The 18,532-nt window shown below is 49.2% G+C and overlaps 1 protein-coding gene across 1 annotated transcript in view; it reads left to right on the top strand.

The window, feature by feature from the left end:
- The window catches only part of CTSD (cathepsin D), a 34,304-nt gene extending 17,795 nt beyond the window's left edge, over nucleotides 1–16,509 (top strand). Inside the window, exons 5-9 of the mRNA XM_073347227.1 lie at nucleotides 5,654–5,853; nucleotides 7,982–8,104; nucleotides 9,653–9,797; nucleotides 12,019–12,117; nucleotides 12,951–16,509. Coding sequence (XP_073203328.1) covers nucleotides 5,654–5,853; nucleotides 7,982–8,104; nucleotides 9,653–9,797; nucleotides 12,019–12,117; nucleotides 12,951–13,112 — 729 coding nt within the window. The 3' untranslated portion in view covers nucleotides 13,113–16,509. The remainder of the gene's footprint in view (nucleotides 1–5,653; nucleotides 5,854–7,981; nucleotides 8,105–9,652; nucleotides 9,798–12,018; nucleotides 12,118–12,950) is intronic.
- Nucleotides 16,510–18,532: the final 2,023 nt, after the last annotated feature.

Here is an 18,532-nt window from a genome sequence, read left to right as displayed (position 1 = left end):
ATGGGACTTAGTAATACCTAGCACTGCTCATCAGATCTCAGAGCATTTTACACAGGTCGGTATTGTAGGGTGGGGAAACTGAGGCACAGAGAGGGGAATCAACTTGCCGATGGTCACCTAGCAGACCAGTAGTAGTTAGGCATAGACCCCAGGTCTTCCGACTCCCAGTCCAGTTCTCTAGTCACTAGGAAAGACTGCATCCCACTATTCCTTAAAGGTAAGCACATGCTTAAGTGCTTTGCTGAGTCAGGGCCTTAGTTGGGGATCTCAGTCCACCTCCCCTAGGGACACATGTCCACGTTGCAATTGGCAGATCTCATTGGCGAGGCTAAGCATTGAGTGAGTGTAGTTTAATCTCCATTCTACCACCACTAGGGGTACTTCCATCATATCAGACTTGAGGCAGTCCGGAGTAAGCTTGCTCTGCTATTGCCTGTATTGCATTAGTTTTGCTTCTGTGTAGAAACTTGGGGCCTACACTTTCAAGTGACCTGTGATTTTTTTGGGGGGGAGGGACTGCATCTTTTTATTTTTTTCACCCCAGCACTCAACTTGAGACAACTTGAAGGGACCTGATTACCAGAAAGTGCGGAGCATCCACCCTCTGAAAATCAGGCTACTTCAGTGTGTCTCCAGTGAGGCACTCAGAAAATGAGATGCCCGAAATCACTCATCACTCTTGAAAATGTGGGCTCCGGGCTTTCCGAAGCACAGCTGTGACTTAGAGCTCAAGTCCTGTTGAAAGTCACTGGGACTTGGGCTTCCAAATTACGTAGGCCGAGGTCCTCAAAGGTGTTGAAATCCATGCAAATTAGGAGCCTATATACCTCTGAGGATCTGGGCCTTAGTTTTCAGTGCTGGCTTGAGAGCCCTAAACTTGCTTAGCAAAATAGATAGTCTATAAACCTATTTTAGGTAGGCCCAGAAATCCACTGGCATTTTCTGTGCCTGTCCCAGTTGAAAAGTGTTGGCTAACAAAGTCTGCTGGTATCAAAAGAAGGGGATCTCTCTCTCCTCCTCCTCCTCCCCCCCCACACTGAGCAGAAGAACAGCCTGAATTGAATTTCCCATCTGGCTTGGACTAGACTCTAGCTCCCCTCTGCCAGAGTCTTTTCTAGACTAGTGCAGAAATACTTGACTTACAGCCAGAACGTTCCCTTGTAGGTGTTATCCCCGTAAGCAACAGGAGACTCTGGGACTGATTCGGAATGAATCCTCAATGGGCAGAGTCTCACTGTGGTCAGATGACACCATGAGTGAGGTTTCCTCTTGCTAAGATTCACCGTCAGTATTGCCCGGACGAGTGAGAGGATTTGCCACCCCACAATAAGCAAGGATTGACCTTCAAAACCAGTAGATCTTTCCTCCCCCTATTCCCACCCCCAAGTACTGCACTGGTCTTGGGAGATCTGCAGTGCCCAATGCTATCCCTGTCCCTCCATTCTAGCTCTCTGTCCCTGCTCCCATGCCTAGATCCCTGGCATCACAACGTTCACCTCTAAGAGTTGTTCTAGACCCTAGTCATTCCATTTCAACCTTGCAGCTTCTAGGATTCACTAAAACCCCTTCCAAGGATTTTGTGGCTGTTGCCCAGTGAAGTCATTTTGCATTTAGCAATAAATGTTCCACTTCTGTTAGGTTTAAAAAAAAAAAAAAAGTCTCTAGCACCAATAGAGATGTCTGCTTTTGCCCTGTGCAGTCGGCTGCTGTTCATGGGATTGGAGGATTGCAGGGAGAGAGCAGCGGGGGGAGCTGGGCACAGGTGACGGGAGAGATGAAGAGGCAATTTGAAAGGAGCTGCTCCAATGATGGAGTGGGGCGGTGATCCAAAGCAGCTGGCTTTATGGGATTGTGTTGGTAGGTTTCAGTGCTCTCCAGTTTAATGGAGGGAGTGAAATGAGTCAGAAGGAAAATTGCAGCTTTTTAAAATTAGTTTGTTCCTGAGCCTGCTGGGGGAGAGGAGCTCTGTGCAGCCATTGCAACTTTCAATGTTCAGCTTCCCTGTGTGCTTAAGTGATCGAAGTCTGTCCTGTGATGAGCCGAGTTTACAATCCAAGGGAGCAGTGCAGTGGGTTCCTGGCACTCTCAGAGGTGGGGCGCTAAATGCTGGAAACCTAAGTGGCTTCCCGTGCTGGGCCTGTTCCTGCTTTCATTGCACAGCCCAAATTCCCACTGATGTCCGAGAGAGGCTTGGGATGCACAAGAGATGTGAAATGGGGGCCATTGTCAATGTCTGAGGCCAGACCTAAAATGCAGCCGTCAAGCTGGGCCAGATCCTCAGCTGGTTGATATCAGCAAAGCTCCATCAAAGTCACTATTTGCCAGCTGTTGGTCTGCCTTGGCGGGTGTTTGGCAAGGACAGCTGACTAGCTGAGAGGGAATGGAGGACTGTGACTTTCCCTTCTCTGCTTTCCCCTTAAACCCCTGCCCCTAAACAGTAATTCTGGGCATCCTGAACCTTTATTGAACATCCTAGGGAAACACACCCCATGAGAGGTAATAGAAACACAGAAATGTAGGGCTGGAAGGGACTTCAAGAGGTCCTCTAGTCCATCCCGACACAGTGAGGGAGGACCAACCAAGACCATCCTTGACAGCTGTTTGTCCAATCTGGTCTTAAAAACCTCCAGTGAGGAGGATTCCACAACCTTCTTTGGAAGCCTTTTCCCATGATTCACTAGCCTTGTAGAAAACCTTCTGACTTCCTGATGGAGGTGGGAATCGTACTCCAAGTAACAAACGATGAATGCAGTTGTAGCAGGGGAACCCCTGCCTCCCAGAGTGCTAGTGATCCCAAGTTCTGCCAAGGGGATTCTAGCTTCACAGGAAGCTTAGGGGGTGCTTTACAAGAACAGGACAGAAAACACAGACAGCTGAGTGCTAGGCCGATGGCCCTGCACAGTGAAGTCCTCATTTAGCCACACAGCAGGAAGGGCGAGTTCAAGGCAAGATTCCTGGCTGGGGTAAATTGACCCCACTCCACTGAAGTGATTGAATCTACCCTGCCCTACACCTGCTGAGGATTTGGCCTTCAGCCTTCATGCCCCTTTCAGTTTTTGGTCTTTCTGCTGAGGCTGCTAACTATGGTGCCAATTGCAGGATGTGATGCGGGAGACCTCTCTGCAAGGAACTGGAGCGAGGCCACCAACCAAGCATCCACTAGTAATGATTTTTGATCATTATGTACTTGGATGGGAGCCAAACAAGTGACTTAAAGAGGGAAAGTTCTGTAACCCAATGCCTTTGCTCTGCTAAAGATGCTCTTAGGCTTCAAGCCTGAAAGTGCGTGCATGCCTGGCTACCTTGGTGCATGTCAAAATGTTAGCAGTTTTTGGTCAGCTTCCCAGATGGCGTAAATCAGCGTTGCTCCAGCTGGGGATCGGGCCTGTCAGATATTTCATTGCTCTTGTTTAAGCACTGAAGTAATTCTGTGGTGGTGCATTTATAACTTCTGAAAACACCTCCCTCTTCTCACTGCATTACCGGACATGTCACTCGGGTCTTTTCTGTCCCACATCCTGCTCTGTGGGTTTTCTCTCTTGTGACGCAAATGACACTTTGAAACAAAGTGTCCTTAGTGCAGTTAAAATAAGAACTCTCTGCACACAAAGCAGGCCTTTGCACACACCCTTACACACTGACACAGAGCGAGGCACTATCTAACCCTAGGGGGATTTTAGTCATTCACAAGGGATTGTTTTCTGATGTCAGGTCAGAGAGGCTGAGTTTTTCCTTTTCAGTACAGTTCATCTCACTGTAATGCCGTCAATAGGAGTTTCAGACCCAACCAGCAGGGACTGAGGAAAGATGGACTCTGAAAGCATCCTGGTCCAATTGGTAAAATTGCCTGGGCTCATTTTAAGCCATGAGATCTCGTGAACAGCTAGAGATAGAAACCAAAGGCCAGATCCCCATCTGGTATAAATCATCATAGCTCCGTTGACTTCACTGGGGCCAAACTGATCTCCTAGTGCTTTACACCATGTCAATCCTTCTAGCCATGAGTCTGGCAAGATCGCTGACCTTAAATTCACATCGGTCTGATTACCACTTTGCCCCTCCTACCACCCCAATACAGCCCTTCAGTGCCCACCTCAATTTCATGACCTGCTTTCCTGAGAAATGTGGGAGCCAGCATCTGTGGTGTCTGCTCTCTGAATGTTTGGGGTCTCCTAATTCAAAGGGCATAAGTAGGGCCGTAAACGTAGATGGGGAAACTTTCCCTAAACTGAGGGACATGCCATCCAAATCCCACTAGACAGACAAACGTGGTTCAGAGCAACAGTTCATGAGGGGAGGCTGCAGATTCTAGCTAGGAAAATAAGGTAGGTTGGGTTTTGAAGGAGGAAAGAGAGCGGTGGGGGAGGGGAGGTTGTTTCAGGAGTAGGAGGCAGCATGGTGGCCGCTGAGAGCGGAAGGAATGGAAAGGTGAGGAGGCACGTTGGGAATGCAAGGGGAAGTTGTAGCTGGGGACAGGATTCTGTAGGGCCTCAAGGATAAGGAACAGGAACTCGAATACAAGGCAGTAAGTGACCAGAAACCAGTGGAGGGACTGAAAGAGCAGAAGTGATGTGGTCAGAATGGGAGTTCCCATTAGCAGTGGTTGCTTCAGACATGCCTTTGATGGGGGAGAGCAGTGAGGCAGTCAAGCCAGACAGGAGACGGTTGTCGCAGGGGTGGGTTGCAGGGGATGACCTCAATAAGGGGATAGCAAGGAAAGGGCAGGTAGAAGCTACAGGACTCAGCAACTGGCCAGATGTGTGTGGAGACAGGAAGGATAACGGCACTGCCAGTGGTTGGGGGGGACCTGAGAGCCAGTCTGAACTGGAGTCAGACACGCTAGTGCAGAGCTTAGGGAGGAGGGCAGTAGGGGTGGTGGTCGCTGTGGTAGGTGAGGGAATGGGTGGGAGAGGTACTCCCTCTCTTTAGGGGATGCCAAAGCGGGGACAGAATACAGAATCGTGTGGGGCAGAGAGGAGGCCAAGAAGTTACTAAAAAACCACTCTGAGGACATGAGGCGAATCGGGAAAGCGCAGGCCCAGGGAAGCCATGAGGTGAAAGCCCAGGAGAGAATGGGATTTATTATTGTTACTTACAATAATAGTAAGCACCTAGCAGCCCCAGTCCTGGACCAGAACCCCCTTGTGCTGGGCACTGTACAAACACTGAACAAAAAGACACTCCCTGCCCCAAGGAGCTAAGCTATTGGTGACCTGCAATTGGGCTGTTTCAGTTCAGTGGAGGGGGCACAGTTCGAGCCGAGGGGCTCAAGGAGGGCGAGCCAAGAGAAATAAGAGAGCAGCTAGAGGAGTAAGTCTGATCCAGGGAAGGGAGCATAAGCATTTCCTGTCATGCCATTCACAGGGAGCTAAGAGGGTCCAGTGTCGGTCTGCCTGCAGTAGATGTGAGTTGTATCTCCAGTGGCCTGTACTTGTAGCATAGCGTTCTGACCTGAGATCCACCCATGATTTCTCTGTGAGGCACGCATTAAGGGGCAGGATCTCTCTAGCCAATGCTAGACCAGAGAACAGCTCTCGCACGTTGACTCCATCCTGTTTCTAGGAAAGTGCTTTCTCCCACCCAGGTACTCTGAGACTGTCTGTCTCTTTTTAACCATCTTGGTTTTTGGTGGACTTCCCCCCCACCCCTGCAGATTGGTGACTTAGTTGTCAAGGACCAGATCTTTGGTGAAGCAACCAAGCAGCCTGGCATAACCTTCATCGCTGCCAAGTTCGACGGCATTCTGGGTATGGCCTTCCCGAAGATCTCTGTGGACAAAGTCACACCCTTCTTCGATAACGTCATTCAGCAGAAGCTGGTGGAGAAGAACATCTTTTCCTTCTACCTCAACAGGTGACGCTGTGGGGGGCACGGAGCTCATTCTTGAGACATCTGGTCTGGCTGTCTCCAACCTGTGGGCCACCTCCTGTCCTCCCACCCTCATTCCAAGGGCCAGATCCTCAGCTGATTGGGGTGCAGCTGTATTGAAATTGGCATCCCTTTACACCAGAGGAGGGCCTGGCTCCAGAATCCTATTCCTGCAATAGGGTCCCTTACTCCTGCAGGGAGAGTGAGCATTCATCTCTCGCTGTAGCTACTTCCCACAGGTTGCTTGGCATCGGGCAACTGATTGAGGCGCTCCGGACATAGCTGCTTTGTTGTTTTAAAAAAAAAAACAAAAAAAACCTGATTCTTTCAGTTCTCTGGAGCTCCGCTGATTTACATCATCTGCGAAGCTTTCCCTTTCCTGAATGCCTACAGCGTGTTTGTCACCGGGCAAAGTCCGCGTACGTCCTGCCCCGAGGCTCTGGCACTCGAATGGCCTGATCCTTTGAGGAGATGAGCGTCCCCAAAAAGACTTGAGGATGCTTAGCAGCTCCCTTTGTCCAGCCCTAAGTTTCTTCCCCGTCTGGCCCCTTAGGCGTCACTTCCACCTGTGCAAAGTGGGTGTGTTAATGCCATCTGATCAAAATGGCAAGTATCGGGGGGTAGCTGTGTTAGTCTGTATCCATGCAAACAACAAGGAGTCCGGTGGCACCTTAAAGACTTGAACAGATTTATTTGAACATAAGCTTTCGTGGGTAAAAACCTCACTTCTTCAAATGCCACCGGACTCCTTGTTGTTTCTGATCAAAATGGTAGCCTTTCACATCCACTTTGCACAGGTGCCATTAACAGTGTCATAGCCAAATAGGGCTGGAAGGGACCTCCAGAGATCATCTAGTCCACCCCCCTGCACTGAGGCAGGACCAAGTATACCCGGATGCCTACCCAGGGGGTAGAGGAATGGGGTCTCAGTGCAGAACTCTACCCGCTCTGTATATGTTGGCAGAAAGTCGAACTCTGGACTGGGAAGGAGTCGTGGATTCCTTCTGAGTTGGTTCACATTAGCCCTATGCATGTAGTGATGGGAATCACTGGTGGGCCTTGCTGAAGGAGTTGAGGCCTGATTCTCCTCTCCCTTGCACCAGTGACAGTTGGGAGTACCTCCACAGAGCTACATTGGTATGAAACCAGTGTGAGGGAGGGGAGATTCAGGGGCTTTGTTTCTAAGAGGAGGGGTTGAATGTGGTGCTGTGGTGGACCAGGAGAGGCTGTGAGTTTCAAGGGGAGTGGGAGAAGACCATACGGAGGAAGGACTGGGATCATGGCAGCAGGAGGCCCTGACTCCATGGCGTTGGCTGGTTTTGTCATACCCATCACCACCCCTCCAGACTTGAGCATGGTTTTCCATTTACTTGGGAGAGACCAGACTCCTTGGGCTGAAAACTCTCTTTATTGGGGAGCGGTTTCTGGTTCAGTTAAGGCTAAAAATCCCCCATAGCAATGCTTCCTCACACCTATTCAGCTGCAATCTGTGTGTTTGAAATAACCTGGAGAATTTGGTTCTCTGGGCCAAGAGTCAGGCAATAACAACGGATCATTTGATCAGCTGCATCCCTACCCACATAAACACATGTTGTTGGCTGGATGCAGGGTATTGTACTAGTGCATGGGGTGACAGAGCTTATTCTGCCCCAGCCCTAGCCCAAAGTGCAAGGGAGATAAAGAAATTGTCTATGTCTGTCTCTTTAGTCCTGGAGCTAGTGGTAAAAAAAGTTGGCCAGTCTAGGCTGTCAGTGAGCAATGATCCTTCTTCCATTGCTCTTTCCTTGCATACAGTGAATTTCTCCAGGTCTCAACACAACATCCATAGCTGTTACAGGATGGCTCCACCCTCAGCTAGCCTAAGACATGCTAGAGTCCCCTTATATCCCCTCTCTCCTCACAGCCTAAGCCACAATGTTGGTGGTTTAATATTTTTACACCTTTCATATGTGGGTGCCCTGTGTGCTCGCACTCTCTTCTTCCCACCCCCTGGCATGAGTGCACAGGGATCCCTTGTAGAATGAGCGTGCTTGGAGAAGCAGTGTCTTCCTTCCTTCCCCCCCCCCCCCCCCCCGGCTTTACTTGAATTGATTTTCTGTCTCTTCTCTTTCAGGGACCCATCAGCTCAGCCTGGAGGGGAGCTGCTGCTGGGGGGGACTGATCCCAAGTATTATAGCGGAGACTTCAACTGGGTGAATGTCACACGCAAGGCATACTGGCAGGTCCACATGGATCAGTGAGTTCCACCTCCTTTTCCGCGTTCTCTCTCTCTCTGTCGCTCACACACACGTCTGGACTGTACCCTTCAAAATCCCATAGCACACCTAGCCAATTAGTCCCTGGGAAGTAGAGAGAGGCAGAAGACAATGGGATAAATTCTGCCCTTGAATACATGGGTGTAAATCCCATTGTTTTCTATCAGGCCTGCTCTGTGCTGGGCACAAGCCACCAGTGCAAACACTTATAAGCTGCAGCTTATGCCAACTTCAAGCAGGAGTAAACCCACCAAATCACGGCTTTTGGCATCTTTACCTGTCTCCCCCGGGGCCTCGCTACACCGATTGCTATCGTTCCCAGAGGGGACGAAGCCCCAGAGTTGCTTGAACGTAAGGGCTGAATGGGGCTCCAAGAATTCAGCACTTGATGGAAGGGGCCCTCTTCTTACAGGCATGCAGTAGTAATCACTCTGCATTGCTCAGGGAAGTGAGAGAGAGACTGAGCCTGGTTGCGTGGTCCAAGCAAAGGGCTGTTAGCCAGGAAGCCCTGACTTCTATTCCAAGCTCTAGACCAGGTCTACACTACAAAGTTTTGTTGGCGTAGCTTTGTCAGTCAGGGGTGTGGAAAGAGCCACAGCTGACACAGCTCTGACTGTAAACCCCCTCCCAGTGTAGCTGCAGTGATAGTGACCGAAGATGCCCTCTTCCAGCATAGCTAATGTCATTAGGGGAAGTGCTGTCACTATGCCAACAGAAAAGCTCCTGTGGGCATATGCTGTGTCTACACTAAGGGCCTCTGCTGGTATAGCTTCACCGGCAAAGCTTTTGTAGTGTAGATAGGATCTAAGGATCTCCAAGTGCCTCCCACCCTTTGCTGGCACCTGGGTTAAGTATCATTATCCCCAAGTTATTTCATGTTTGCAAAGTGCATTGAGACCCTTGACATGAAGGTTTTATAACAGTGCAGAGTATTGTGATACTTAACATCTGCAAAGGCCAAACCAGTCCCCACCTCACCGGCCTAATACACTTCCTTTAAAGTAAGAAATGTTACACAACCCTTTTAACCCTTTGCCGTCCACTGTGGTACATACTGCTGCATAAAGCACCGTGGAAACGGATTCAGATTTCTGCAGGGGAAGTGCCAGAATACATACAGGCTTATGTGTCATCATCCTGGTTAACTCACCCTGGTAACAGGTTTAGCATGTCAGCGAGCTGTGGGACACCAGGCAGAAATTAAAGATGTCTGGACAAATGCAGCTTTGGCCGTACTCCAGCAAAGTACGTATAACTTCAATCACATGAGTGCTCTCGTTGAAGTTGATGGGACTATTCACTTAAAGTGAGGTATTTGATCAAGTGTTTTGCTGGATTAAGGCCTAGGTTTTTCCATACTTCATCATATTCTGGGAGTTTTAACTCTTAATTCCCCTACACAAGTTTGCCAGTATTTTTATACTGTTCTATCAAGGTTTTTTTTCCCCTGTTTAACTGATTCATTTTTGCAACCTGGGCTCCAACTTACAAAGGGCTTTTATTATCTGGGAATCTTCTTCTTCACACAGACTGGATGTTGCCAACAGCCTGACCCTGTGCAAAGGGGGCTGTGAAGCTATTGTGGACACCGGAACCTCGCTCATTACAGGGCCAACGAAGGAGGTGAAGGCGCTGCAGGCTGCCATCGGGGCTAAGCCACTCATCAAAGGACAGGTAAACCCCGGCAGAGAAACTGGGTGGTGCATTGGAAACTCGGGGAGGGCAGAGTATTCCAAAATACTGGTGCCCCCACTCCTTGGAATCTCTACACTGGCTTCCCCTCTTCAGACAGGTTAACATCAAGCTTCTCCTTACTTTGTAGATCTCTTATTTCTGTCCTTCCCTGCATCTCTACCTGTCTTTCCTCCTACAGCCCCTTCCCACTCTCTGTGCTCTGCTGAAGCCCCTCTTGGGGGGGATTCCTTTTCTCCTTTTTCTACTCCTGAAAAACCTCCTGATTAATATGACCCAAATGCCCTCCCTTTCCCTGCCCATAGCTCCTGAAACCCAATGGTAGTGTTCCATCAGCACTTAAGTCTTTCTGTCCTGCGTCACGCCTCTAGACTGCAAGCTCCTTGGGGCAGGGACCTTTGGCACGGCGAGCCAGATGCTGTACACTTTACAGCCCCATACAGAGAATTAAGGGCAGCAGCCTGGGAGAGGGAGACACACACGCTGCTCCTCCCTATCCTGAACCGCAGCTAGTGAGCTTGGATTCTCTCTCCTGCTTTGGAAACTGACTTGCTTGTGTGGGAGGAGCAAGTTGCCATGGAGAAATCACAGCCCCCCCTGAACCGTGATCACGCCAGTTCTGGATAAACTAAGACTGAAGCAGCCAGTGAAGAAATGGACTGGAGTTTAATAGTCTCCCACGCTGTTTCTTGGCCAGCTGGGACAAGAATTAAGGCCTGATCCCATTGACTTCAGTAGGCTTTGGTTCAGACCCTGTATCCCCTCCCTGTAGCAGTGGGGGAAGGGGCGGAGGTAAACTCACATTTGAGAGCACTTGCACAAAAGTCCTACAGGTTTTAATGTACAATGAGAATCTTCCCAGGGGCTTTTTTCCCATCCTATAGAACCTAGTAGAGAATCAAGTCCCCAGTATAGGATTCTGTAGGGTGGTTAATAAAGGTCTAGGAAGGATCTCCTTCTCTACTAAGTTCTGTAGGGTTTTAGAACAATGTGTATAGAGCATTATTAACCTATTAACTTATTATCAGGCTTATTAACTTCTGCAGGGATAAGGGTGCCTGTAATGTAGTGACATTCGTTCTGGACCTGGCTCTCTCCAGGCCCCATCAACAGCACTCAGAGAATTTATGTATAATTAGATGGATTGCACCTATCCATAGTCTCTAGGGGTTTTTGTTTAACACCATCTATTCCTATTGCAGTAGCAGCTAGAAGGGCCTAACCCTACTATGCTAGATGCTGTACAAATGCCTAATGAAGAGACACCCCCTGCCCCAAAGCATTTACAATCCAAGTAATAGGACATGCCAAAAAGGGGTTGAAAGCGTCTCCCTCCAAGGGCTTCCTCAGTGCTAGAACAGAACCATCCCCCAGCTGTCCCAGGCAGGATGTAAGAATATGGTGTTACAAGCCCTTGAAAAATCTCCCTCGACATACAATGAAACAAATACTCGTCCATTACATACCCCAGCATAGCTCCTAACAAGCCCCATTGACAAAACTGGGTCTGTGGAGAGCAACTTGGGGCCCGGCTGGCCAAGGGATTGAGGTACTTGAACCCCTGTATTTGTGCCCCTGCTCCTGCTTTGCTCATCCAGTGTTTTGTGCTTTATAGTTCAGCAGCTCCTAGGGGCCCCATTGTTCATAGGCGCCCTGTGTGCACTTAGTAAAGTGAGGAGCTCTGAGGGTGGGGTTTTCAAAGGAGCCCAACTGCATTCTAGTCCCATTTCCCATTGAATCGGCGTAAGAGGCACCGCAGACAAAGGGTGGGAGGAGAGCCCGGCAGAGTCATGGAGTGACTTGCCACAAGTCTCCCCGCGGATCCGTGGCAGAGCTGGGAGTGGAACCAAGGTCTTCTGACTCTCACTCCAGTGTGCTACCCCCAGGACCACACCACCTCTTGATCTAGTCTTCCCACTGGCTGTCTGAAACTCTGCACGCTGAACTGCGCTGAGCCCTGCTGATCGTAAGGGGCCCATGCCTCAGCAAGGAACCCATTCGGATTTGATTTAAGGCTGGAGGGTGCTAATTACCATAGGCTGCCTCCTTTCCTTAACCCGCAGAAGGCTGTTGTCTGAGCACAGAAGGAGAGGCCTGACCATCTCCCCTAGTGACCCCCCTTTTCCTTAAGCCTGCCAGCCAGCTGCCTTTCTGTGCCCATGGGGTCTTATGCTTCAGTGTACTGCTGCTGTTTCCTTTTCAGTACGTGATCCCCTGCGATAAAGTGCCGTCCCTTCCCGTCGTCACTCTCATGCTAGGAGGAAAGCCCTATGGGCTCACAGGAGAACAGTACACCTTCAAGGTGAGTCCAGAGCAGCTTCTACCCAGCTCCCTTTCCTACGCTAGCTGTTCTTACCTAGATGTAGGAGGCCGGGCTTTCGTGGTGAAATCCTGGCCCCTCTGAAGTCAGTGGTAGTCTTATCAATTCAGTGGAGCGGGGGTTTCACCCCAGTGACCACGTGAGTCCTGCCAGGATAGTGCCTGTTCACTGCTGTAAGGTTAGCGGTTTGCCAGTCCTATCTCTGAGTCCGCATCATAACCTGCTCTCTTGAAGAGAGCAGGCAAGACTCCAAAGCATGATCCGTGGAGCAGGATCAGCCCAGAGCTTCAGCCACAGAGTCTGACACTCACCTTGCTCACTCTGGTCTAAATCAGGAGTAATTCTACAGAGAGTGAGACCACTGTGTGTGTGGTCAGAATTGGTTCCATGCACTATGGTTCCAGCTGAGACCCCTGCATGCCAGACTTGAGGAGAAGCATGAGTCTGAAGAATCAGGATGTTGTCATGCTGCTAGGTCTGTAGAGAGCAATGGAGACCTCCACTGGTTTGTTGCAGTAGTAGGACACGACTGAGTAAAGCCATCAGCCCCTGCAGTGGGTGAAACTAGGGAGGCAGAGTGAGCAATAATGGACAGGACGTCATGTGACTCCTACTATTGTAGTCCATCTGCCACTAGGTTTGGAGAGCTCAGGGCCAGTCCTTGTCATGATAGATCATGATGATGATCACGGTTAATACCTCACCCCACGTAGAGTCAGTTCCACCAATCGGTGCCCTAGAGCAGAGCTTGTGGGAGGGCAGGGGAAGGGATGAAAGACTCGTCCTTCTACTGACCACCTCACTCTTTCCTGTAGATTTCTGTACAGGGAGAGACCATCTGCCTGAGTGGATTTTCAGCCCTGGACGTCCCACCTCCTGGGGGCCCGCTGTGGATCCTGGGAGATGTATTCATTGGCCCCTACTACACAGTGTTTGACCGTGATAATGACTCTGTTGGCTTTGCCAAATGTGTCTGAGTACCTGCCCCACCACCCCTGCCACACGCATGCACTGTAGAGAGTGAGTACCAGGATTAGGAAGCAAATGAGGAAATAAAAGAAATGGAAATAGATTTAAAATTAAAAAGGAAACAATATTCGTGCCCTTTTAATGACCCTTTGCCGTCTCTTGAATAAGTGATAATCAGAGCTGTAGCGGATCACTCAATCTAGAGCAGCCCCTGCCTTGTTAGATCTTCCAGCTCCATTTTAAATATTCGCTATTGAAGCTGCACAATGCCCACTCATGACTCCAAGCACCGGTCTCGCAAATAGGAGAGCCAGCTTATGAGATCCATGCGATGATTCCACTCCTCCTGCAGAGAACCCACATTGGTAACAGTCTCTGGATTCCATGTACATGCAGAAAACTTTCTCCTTATTCCTCTTCTCTAACCAATGACAGGGTGCGGGAGCTAAGTTCATCTTACGGCTGCTCCGAGTCACATGAGGAAGAAAAGCAATAGTCTGGTGGCTCTCAATGAGCTTGTGCTGCTTTAATGTGCTTTCTTGTGGAGCTGAGGAGGGTGGTCAAGTGATGGCTGCATGAGCCATCCCTTAAAACGCACAAGGGACAGTTTAGGATCAAAATACATTAGCTGAGTTTCTTGTGCGGCAGCACAATGGGAGCACTTGGCGTGGTGTGACCATCCCTGTTGAAGTGTCTCACCTGGCAGGGATGACAACAGGGGCTCCAGCCCGTAGAACCCTCAGGGAGCAGGAAGGGGACCATGGTAGGATTTGATAATGGTCTTTGAGTTCATGTCTGCAACAGCCTATCTTTATGCTTAAGGCTGAGCAAACCAGATCAGATAAATAAGAGATGACCCAAACTTTTCTTAGGTTTGAAATAGTTTGGTTGGTTGGGGTTTTTTCTTAAAGTCCTACGGTTTGGGAAAATTTGTCCAGAGCTATTGATCTGGGAGGTAACATTTTTTTGAAAGCGTTTAAGTTACCTAGAAGCCTTAGGTCCTACTGACAGTCAGTGGGGCTTAGGTGCTTTCAAGTAACTTAGATACTTCTTTCAGAGTAGCTTTTGAATGCTTTTTCTTTAGATGCTTTTGAAAATTTTACTCATGGCATTTTTGATCTGATCAAACCAGCCTATTAGCAGTCAGACGAGAGACTTGCAAGACTTCCACATCAAAGAGGTTTGGGGAAGCATCTCAAGTTCCAGGTGTTTCTCTTTACCAAGCTTCTGAACCTCTGGAAGCCAATTCATTTCTACTCTACGCTCCCTATTCTGAACCCTGGCTTACTTTTCTTATTAAAAACCACGTAAACGTACACCGTGCTATACAAATATAGAGTGAGGCACATTGCCCGCTCTAGAGAGCTTACAGTCATGCGCACAGACCCACACTCATCCAGTTAAGAGCCATCAGCTATGTATACAAAACTGTTCACCCAGTTGGGCCCTTAGACAAGACAAACATGGGGCAGTAGTCCAGGGGAGGGACTGCAAGGAGCAAGTGGTGGATGGAAGGAGGATAAAGTGGATTTTAAGTAGGGTTTTGAGTAAGTGGGAGAGAGTGAGCTTGGTAGAGTTATTCAAGGCTTTGATCCAAAGCCCACTGAAGTGAACAGGGAGACTCTCATTGACTTCAGTGGGTGTATAATGCAGCATGAGCACAATACAGAGGGTGAAAAAGAAAAGCAAAGACCCAGATCGTGCCCTGGTGTGAGCCAGTGTAACACCAATGTTAGCAGTAAGGTGAGAGGATTGGGAGTAATGTAGGGAGTGAAATCCTGACCCCCCTGAAGTCAATGTGAGTTTGGCCCCTGACTTTAATGGAGCCAGGATTTCCCCCAGGGAGCAGCAGGCAATGAGAGCAGTAATGTGCCTGGGGGCATATAGGAAGCTAGTCGCACTAGGGAACATGCACTTTTCCCCAGGACCAAGCCAACATTGAGCCTGCCATCTGGGGAGAGAAAAGGGCTGCCACTTAATGAGGATGTTCAGAGAGAATGGGGTGGAGATGATCTAAAATGATTCCCATCACATAAGCCTGCTGAGCGCCACCCTTTTCCAGTCCATTGCACTCCCTGTGATGAGTTTGCTAACGTTGACTCAGGCTTTAATAACAACCTCTGCTGCTCAGACTGGGAGGGGTTTCGTTGGTGCATAGTTAATGCTCACAATCATTACTGTTACTCAGACACCTGGAAGGGGCTGCCTGAGGCAGCTGTGACTGGTGTGAATGAAGTAACGCTAATATATGTGTCAGTCTGCACAGCCCCAGGAGTGATAAATACGCTGTTCCCACCATGGCCTGCCGTCTGTGCATGCTCTTCGGCTGCAGCCTCGGATTAGAAGCTGAATGCATCTGTTACAGCCTAAAGACCTAGCTAGGGAACAACAGTGTGTTCCCCAAAACCATCAAACACAAATCCTCAGCTGCCCTCCAGAGAGTCCCATTCGCAAATTGATCAAGTGCCCAGAGCTGTTTAAAGTTTGAAGTTAAATCCTTTCTCAGCTGAAGAATTTATCCCATACAGTGACTTAAACATAGAACTTTTTTTAGATGTCTGTTAATTAGATTTGGTGGAAGGTAAAATCTCTAGCAGGGAATTGACTGCAAGGTTAGATTTTATTAAGGATCTATTTTTAACCCCTTCCAAAGCAGGCAGAGTGCATTATATGAAGGAGCCATTGTACATTAGTTGCTGTTAAACATATAATGCCCTAGGACGTTTATACCTGAGGGAAGAATTTGGTCCATAGTGATGCCCTAAAAGACACATCTTAAGACAGGCTGGGGGGAGTGGTTTATTTGATGTAACACATTTGCAATGCAAAGATTGTGGCACTTCTGAAATCAGTCTCTTTCCCTTGTTGTTTTACTTGTGTTTTTCAACCGGAGCTTGAAATGCTTTTTGACTTTATTTTTGGGGCAATCCGATGTGCTGTCAGAATTCCTGTCTCTAGATTTATTATAGAAAATTGAAATGAAAACGTCTTTTCTCCCCTTTGCCGTGTTGCTGTTTTCTTTCAAGTGGTTTGGAATTGCCAAGGTAAAGTGAACATTTCACTTAGGTCAACAAAAACCCACTCTCCTGTTGGTAATAGCTTTAGATAAGCTATTACCAACAGGAGAGTGGGTTGGGGGGCTGGAGGGGGAGAAAACCTGGATTTGTGCTGGAAATGGCTCACCTTGATTATCATACACATTGTAAGGCGAGTGATCACTTTAGATAAGCTGTTACCAGCAGGAGAGTGGGGTGGGGGGAGAGAAAACCTTTTGTAGTGATAAACACCCATTTTTTCATGGTCTGTGTGTATGAAAACATCTTCTGTATTTTCCACAGTATGCATCCGATGAAGTGAGCTGTAGCTCACGAAAGCTTATGCTCAAATAAATTGGTTAGTCTCTAAGGTGCCCCAAATACTCCTTTTCTTTTTGCGAGTACGTTGTGTGTATGTTCAAAATATGTTCAGGTGGGCTTCTCTGGCTAGGCTCCCCATGCTGGGGGTTGAATGTCCCACTGGGGTCTTCAGGCGTGGCTGCCCTTTAAAGGTGCTCAGAGGCCCGCCTGGGCTTTGCTCTTCCCCTCTGACCTTCTAGTTCCATAGGTCAGAGTGGGAGTGAGGAGTGGGGCAGAGGAAACTGTGGTAACTCCACTTGTGGCACTGCTATGAAATGTTGATCCGAGCAGATTGTGCAGAGCATTGCAATGGGCTCCTTACTCGCCTTCCTTACGTGAGTTCAAGCAGGAGTGAAATATTTAACACTGCTGACATTTGTATTATCTTCACCGGGAATCTGAGGTAACATGCCTTTGAGATGCAGGGGCCAGTGCACATCGCAGACCTGTTGGTTCAGGCTCTCTGCAAACAGAGGCAGACAGAATGGTGTCAGTTACAGAAGGTTTACCTCTCAGCCACTAGGGATAGAACCATACTGTCCTGAATTTTTAAATTATTAAAATGTTAGGTTGAGATTCTGTAGAACAATATGCTAACCTCCTAGCGCTGACCCAATACAACCTAGCCCAGGGGTGGCCGAACTACGGCCACAGGGCCTCATCGGGCCCTTCAGATGTTTTAATCCGGCCCTTGAGAGCTCCAGCTGGGGAGCGGGGTTGGGGGCTTGCCCCGCTCTGCGTGTGCCGTGACTCCATGCAGCTCCCAGAAGCAGTGGCATATCTACCCTCCGGCTCCTACATGTAGGGGCAGCCAGGGGGCTCCACATGCTGCCTCTGCAGCTCCCATTGGCCAGGAACCATGGCCAATGGGAGCTGTAGGGGCGGTGCCTGCAAATGGGCAGCGTGTAGAGCCGCCTGGCCATGCTTCTGCGTAGGAGTCAAGGCGGGACGATATGCTGCTGCTTCTGGGAGCTGCTCGAGGTAAGCACCATCCAGAGCCTGCACCCCTGACCCACTCCCGCTCTCTGAACCCCTCGGTCCCAGCCCAGAGAACCCTCCTGTACCCCAAACCACTGCTCCCCAGCCCCATCCCAGAGTCAGCACCCTCACACACACACCCCAACCCCTGCCCCAGGCCAGAGCCCCCTCCTGCACCCTGAACGCCTCGTTTCTGGCTCAACCCCAGAGCCCTCACCCCCTCCAACACCCCAACCCCCAAATTCATGAGCATTCATGGCCCGCCACACAATTTCCATACCCAGATGTGGCCCTCAAGCCAAAAAGTTTGCCCACCCCGACCTAGCCAAGTTGGAGCTCTGAAACCACCACAGTAGGCACCGTTCTGCTTGACATAATGCCTGCTTTAATTTACATCCACTCCCCCTGACCATTATAACACTAACACCTAGCTCTTAGCAGCAGTAGATCTCACAGTGCTTTGCAAAGGATGGCAGTGTGGTTGTGTCCATTTTACAAATTGGGAAACTGAGGTGCAGAGTGGCGATGAGTCTTGCCAAGGTCACCCACCAGGCGAGTAGTAGAGCTGGGAACAGAACTGCCATAATCCATTTCTTGAGCTTCTCGGTCACATAACAGTCAAGAGGAAGGGAATGCCCAGGCACCCCGACTGTGTGGTCCTCAGGAAGAGGGGCAGTACAGCAAATATAACACAGGCAGTACACAATGAAGGAGCCACCTACCGTAAGATAATCCTCTCGTGACCAGCTGTACCAGCGTTAGGACCTAATTGTGTTGGAGATATGTCATAAAGCAGACCCACACAGACACACACCGCCCCCCCCCAATGGCCACAGATCAGAGCCCAAGTTTATAATCCTGGCTCTATCAATGAAGCACTGTGTGCCTATAGATAAGTCACACACCAACGTCTTTGTGCCTCAGTTGAACGATGTATGAAATGGGGATGACACTAAGGGATTCAGATCTAGGAAGAGCACTATTCATTTTTTCAGCTTTATAAAAAATCCAACGTATGATCTAAGCCTCTTGCCCATATTATTACTTTTTGTATT

This window comes from Lepidochelys kempii, chromosome 6, assembly GCF_965140265.1.
Source record: "Lepidochelys kempii isolate rLepKem1 chromosome 6, rLepKem1.hap2, whole genome shotgun sequence".
NCBI lineage: Eukaryota > Metazoa > Chordata > Testudines > Cheloniidae > Lepidochelys > Lepidochelys kempii.
Note: the sequence above shows the minus strand (reverse complement) of the source record. Positions and strands in the feature narration are given on the sequence as shown.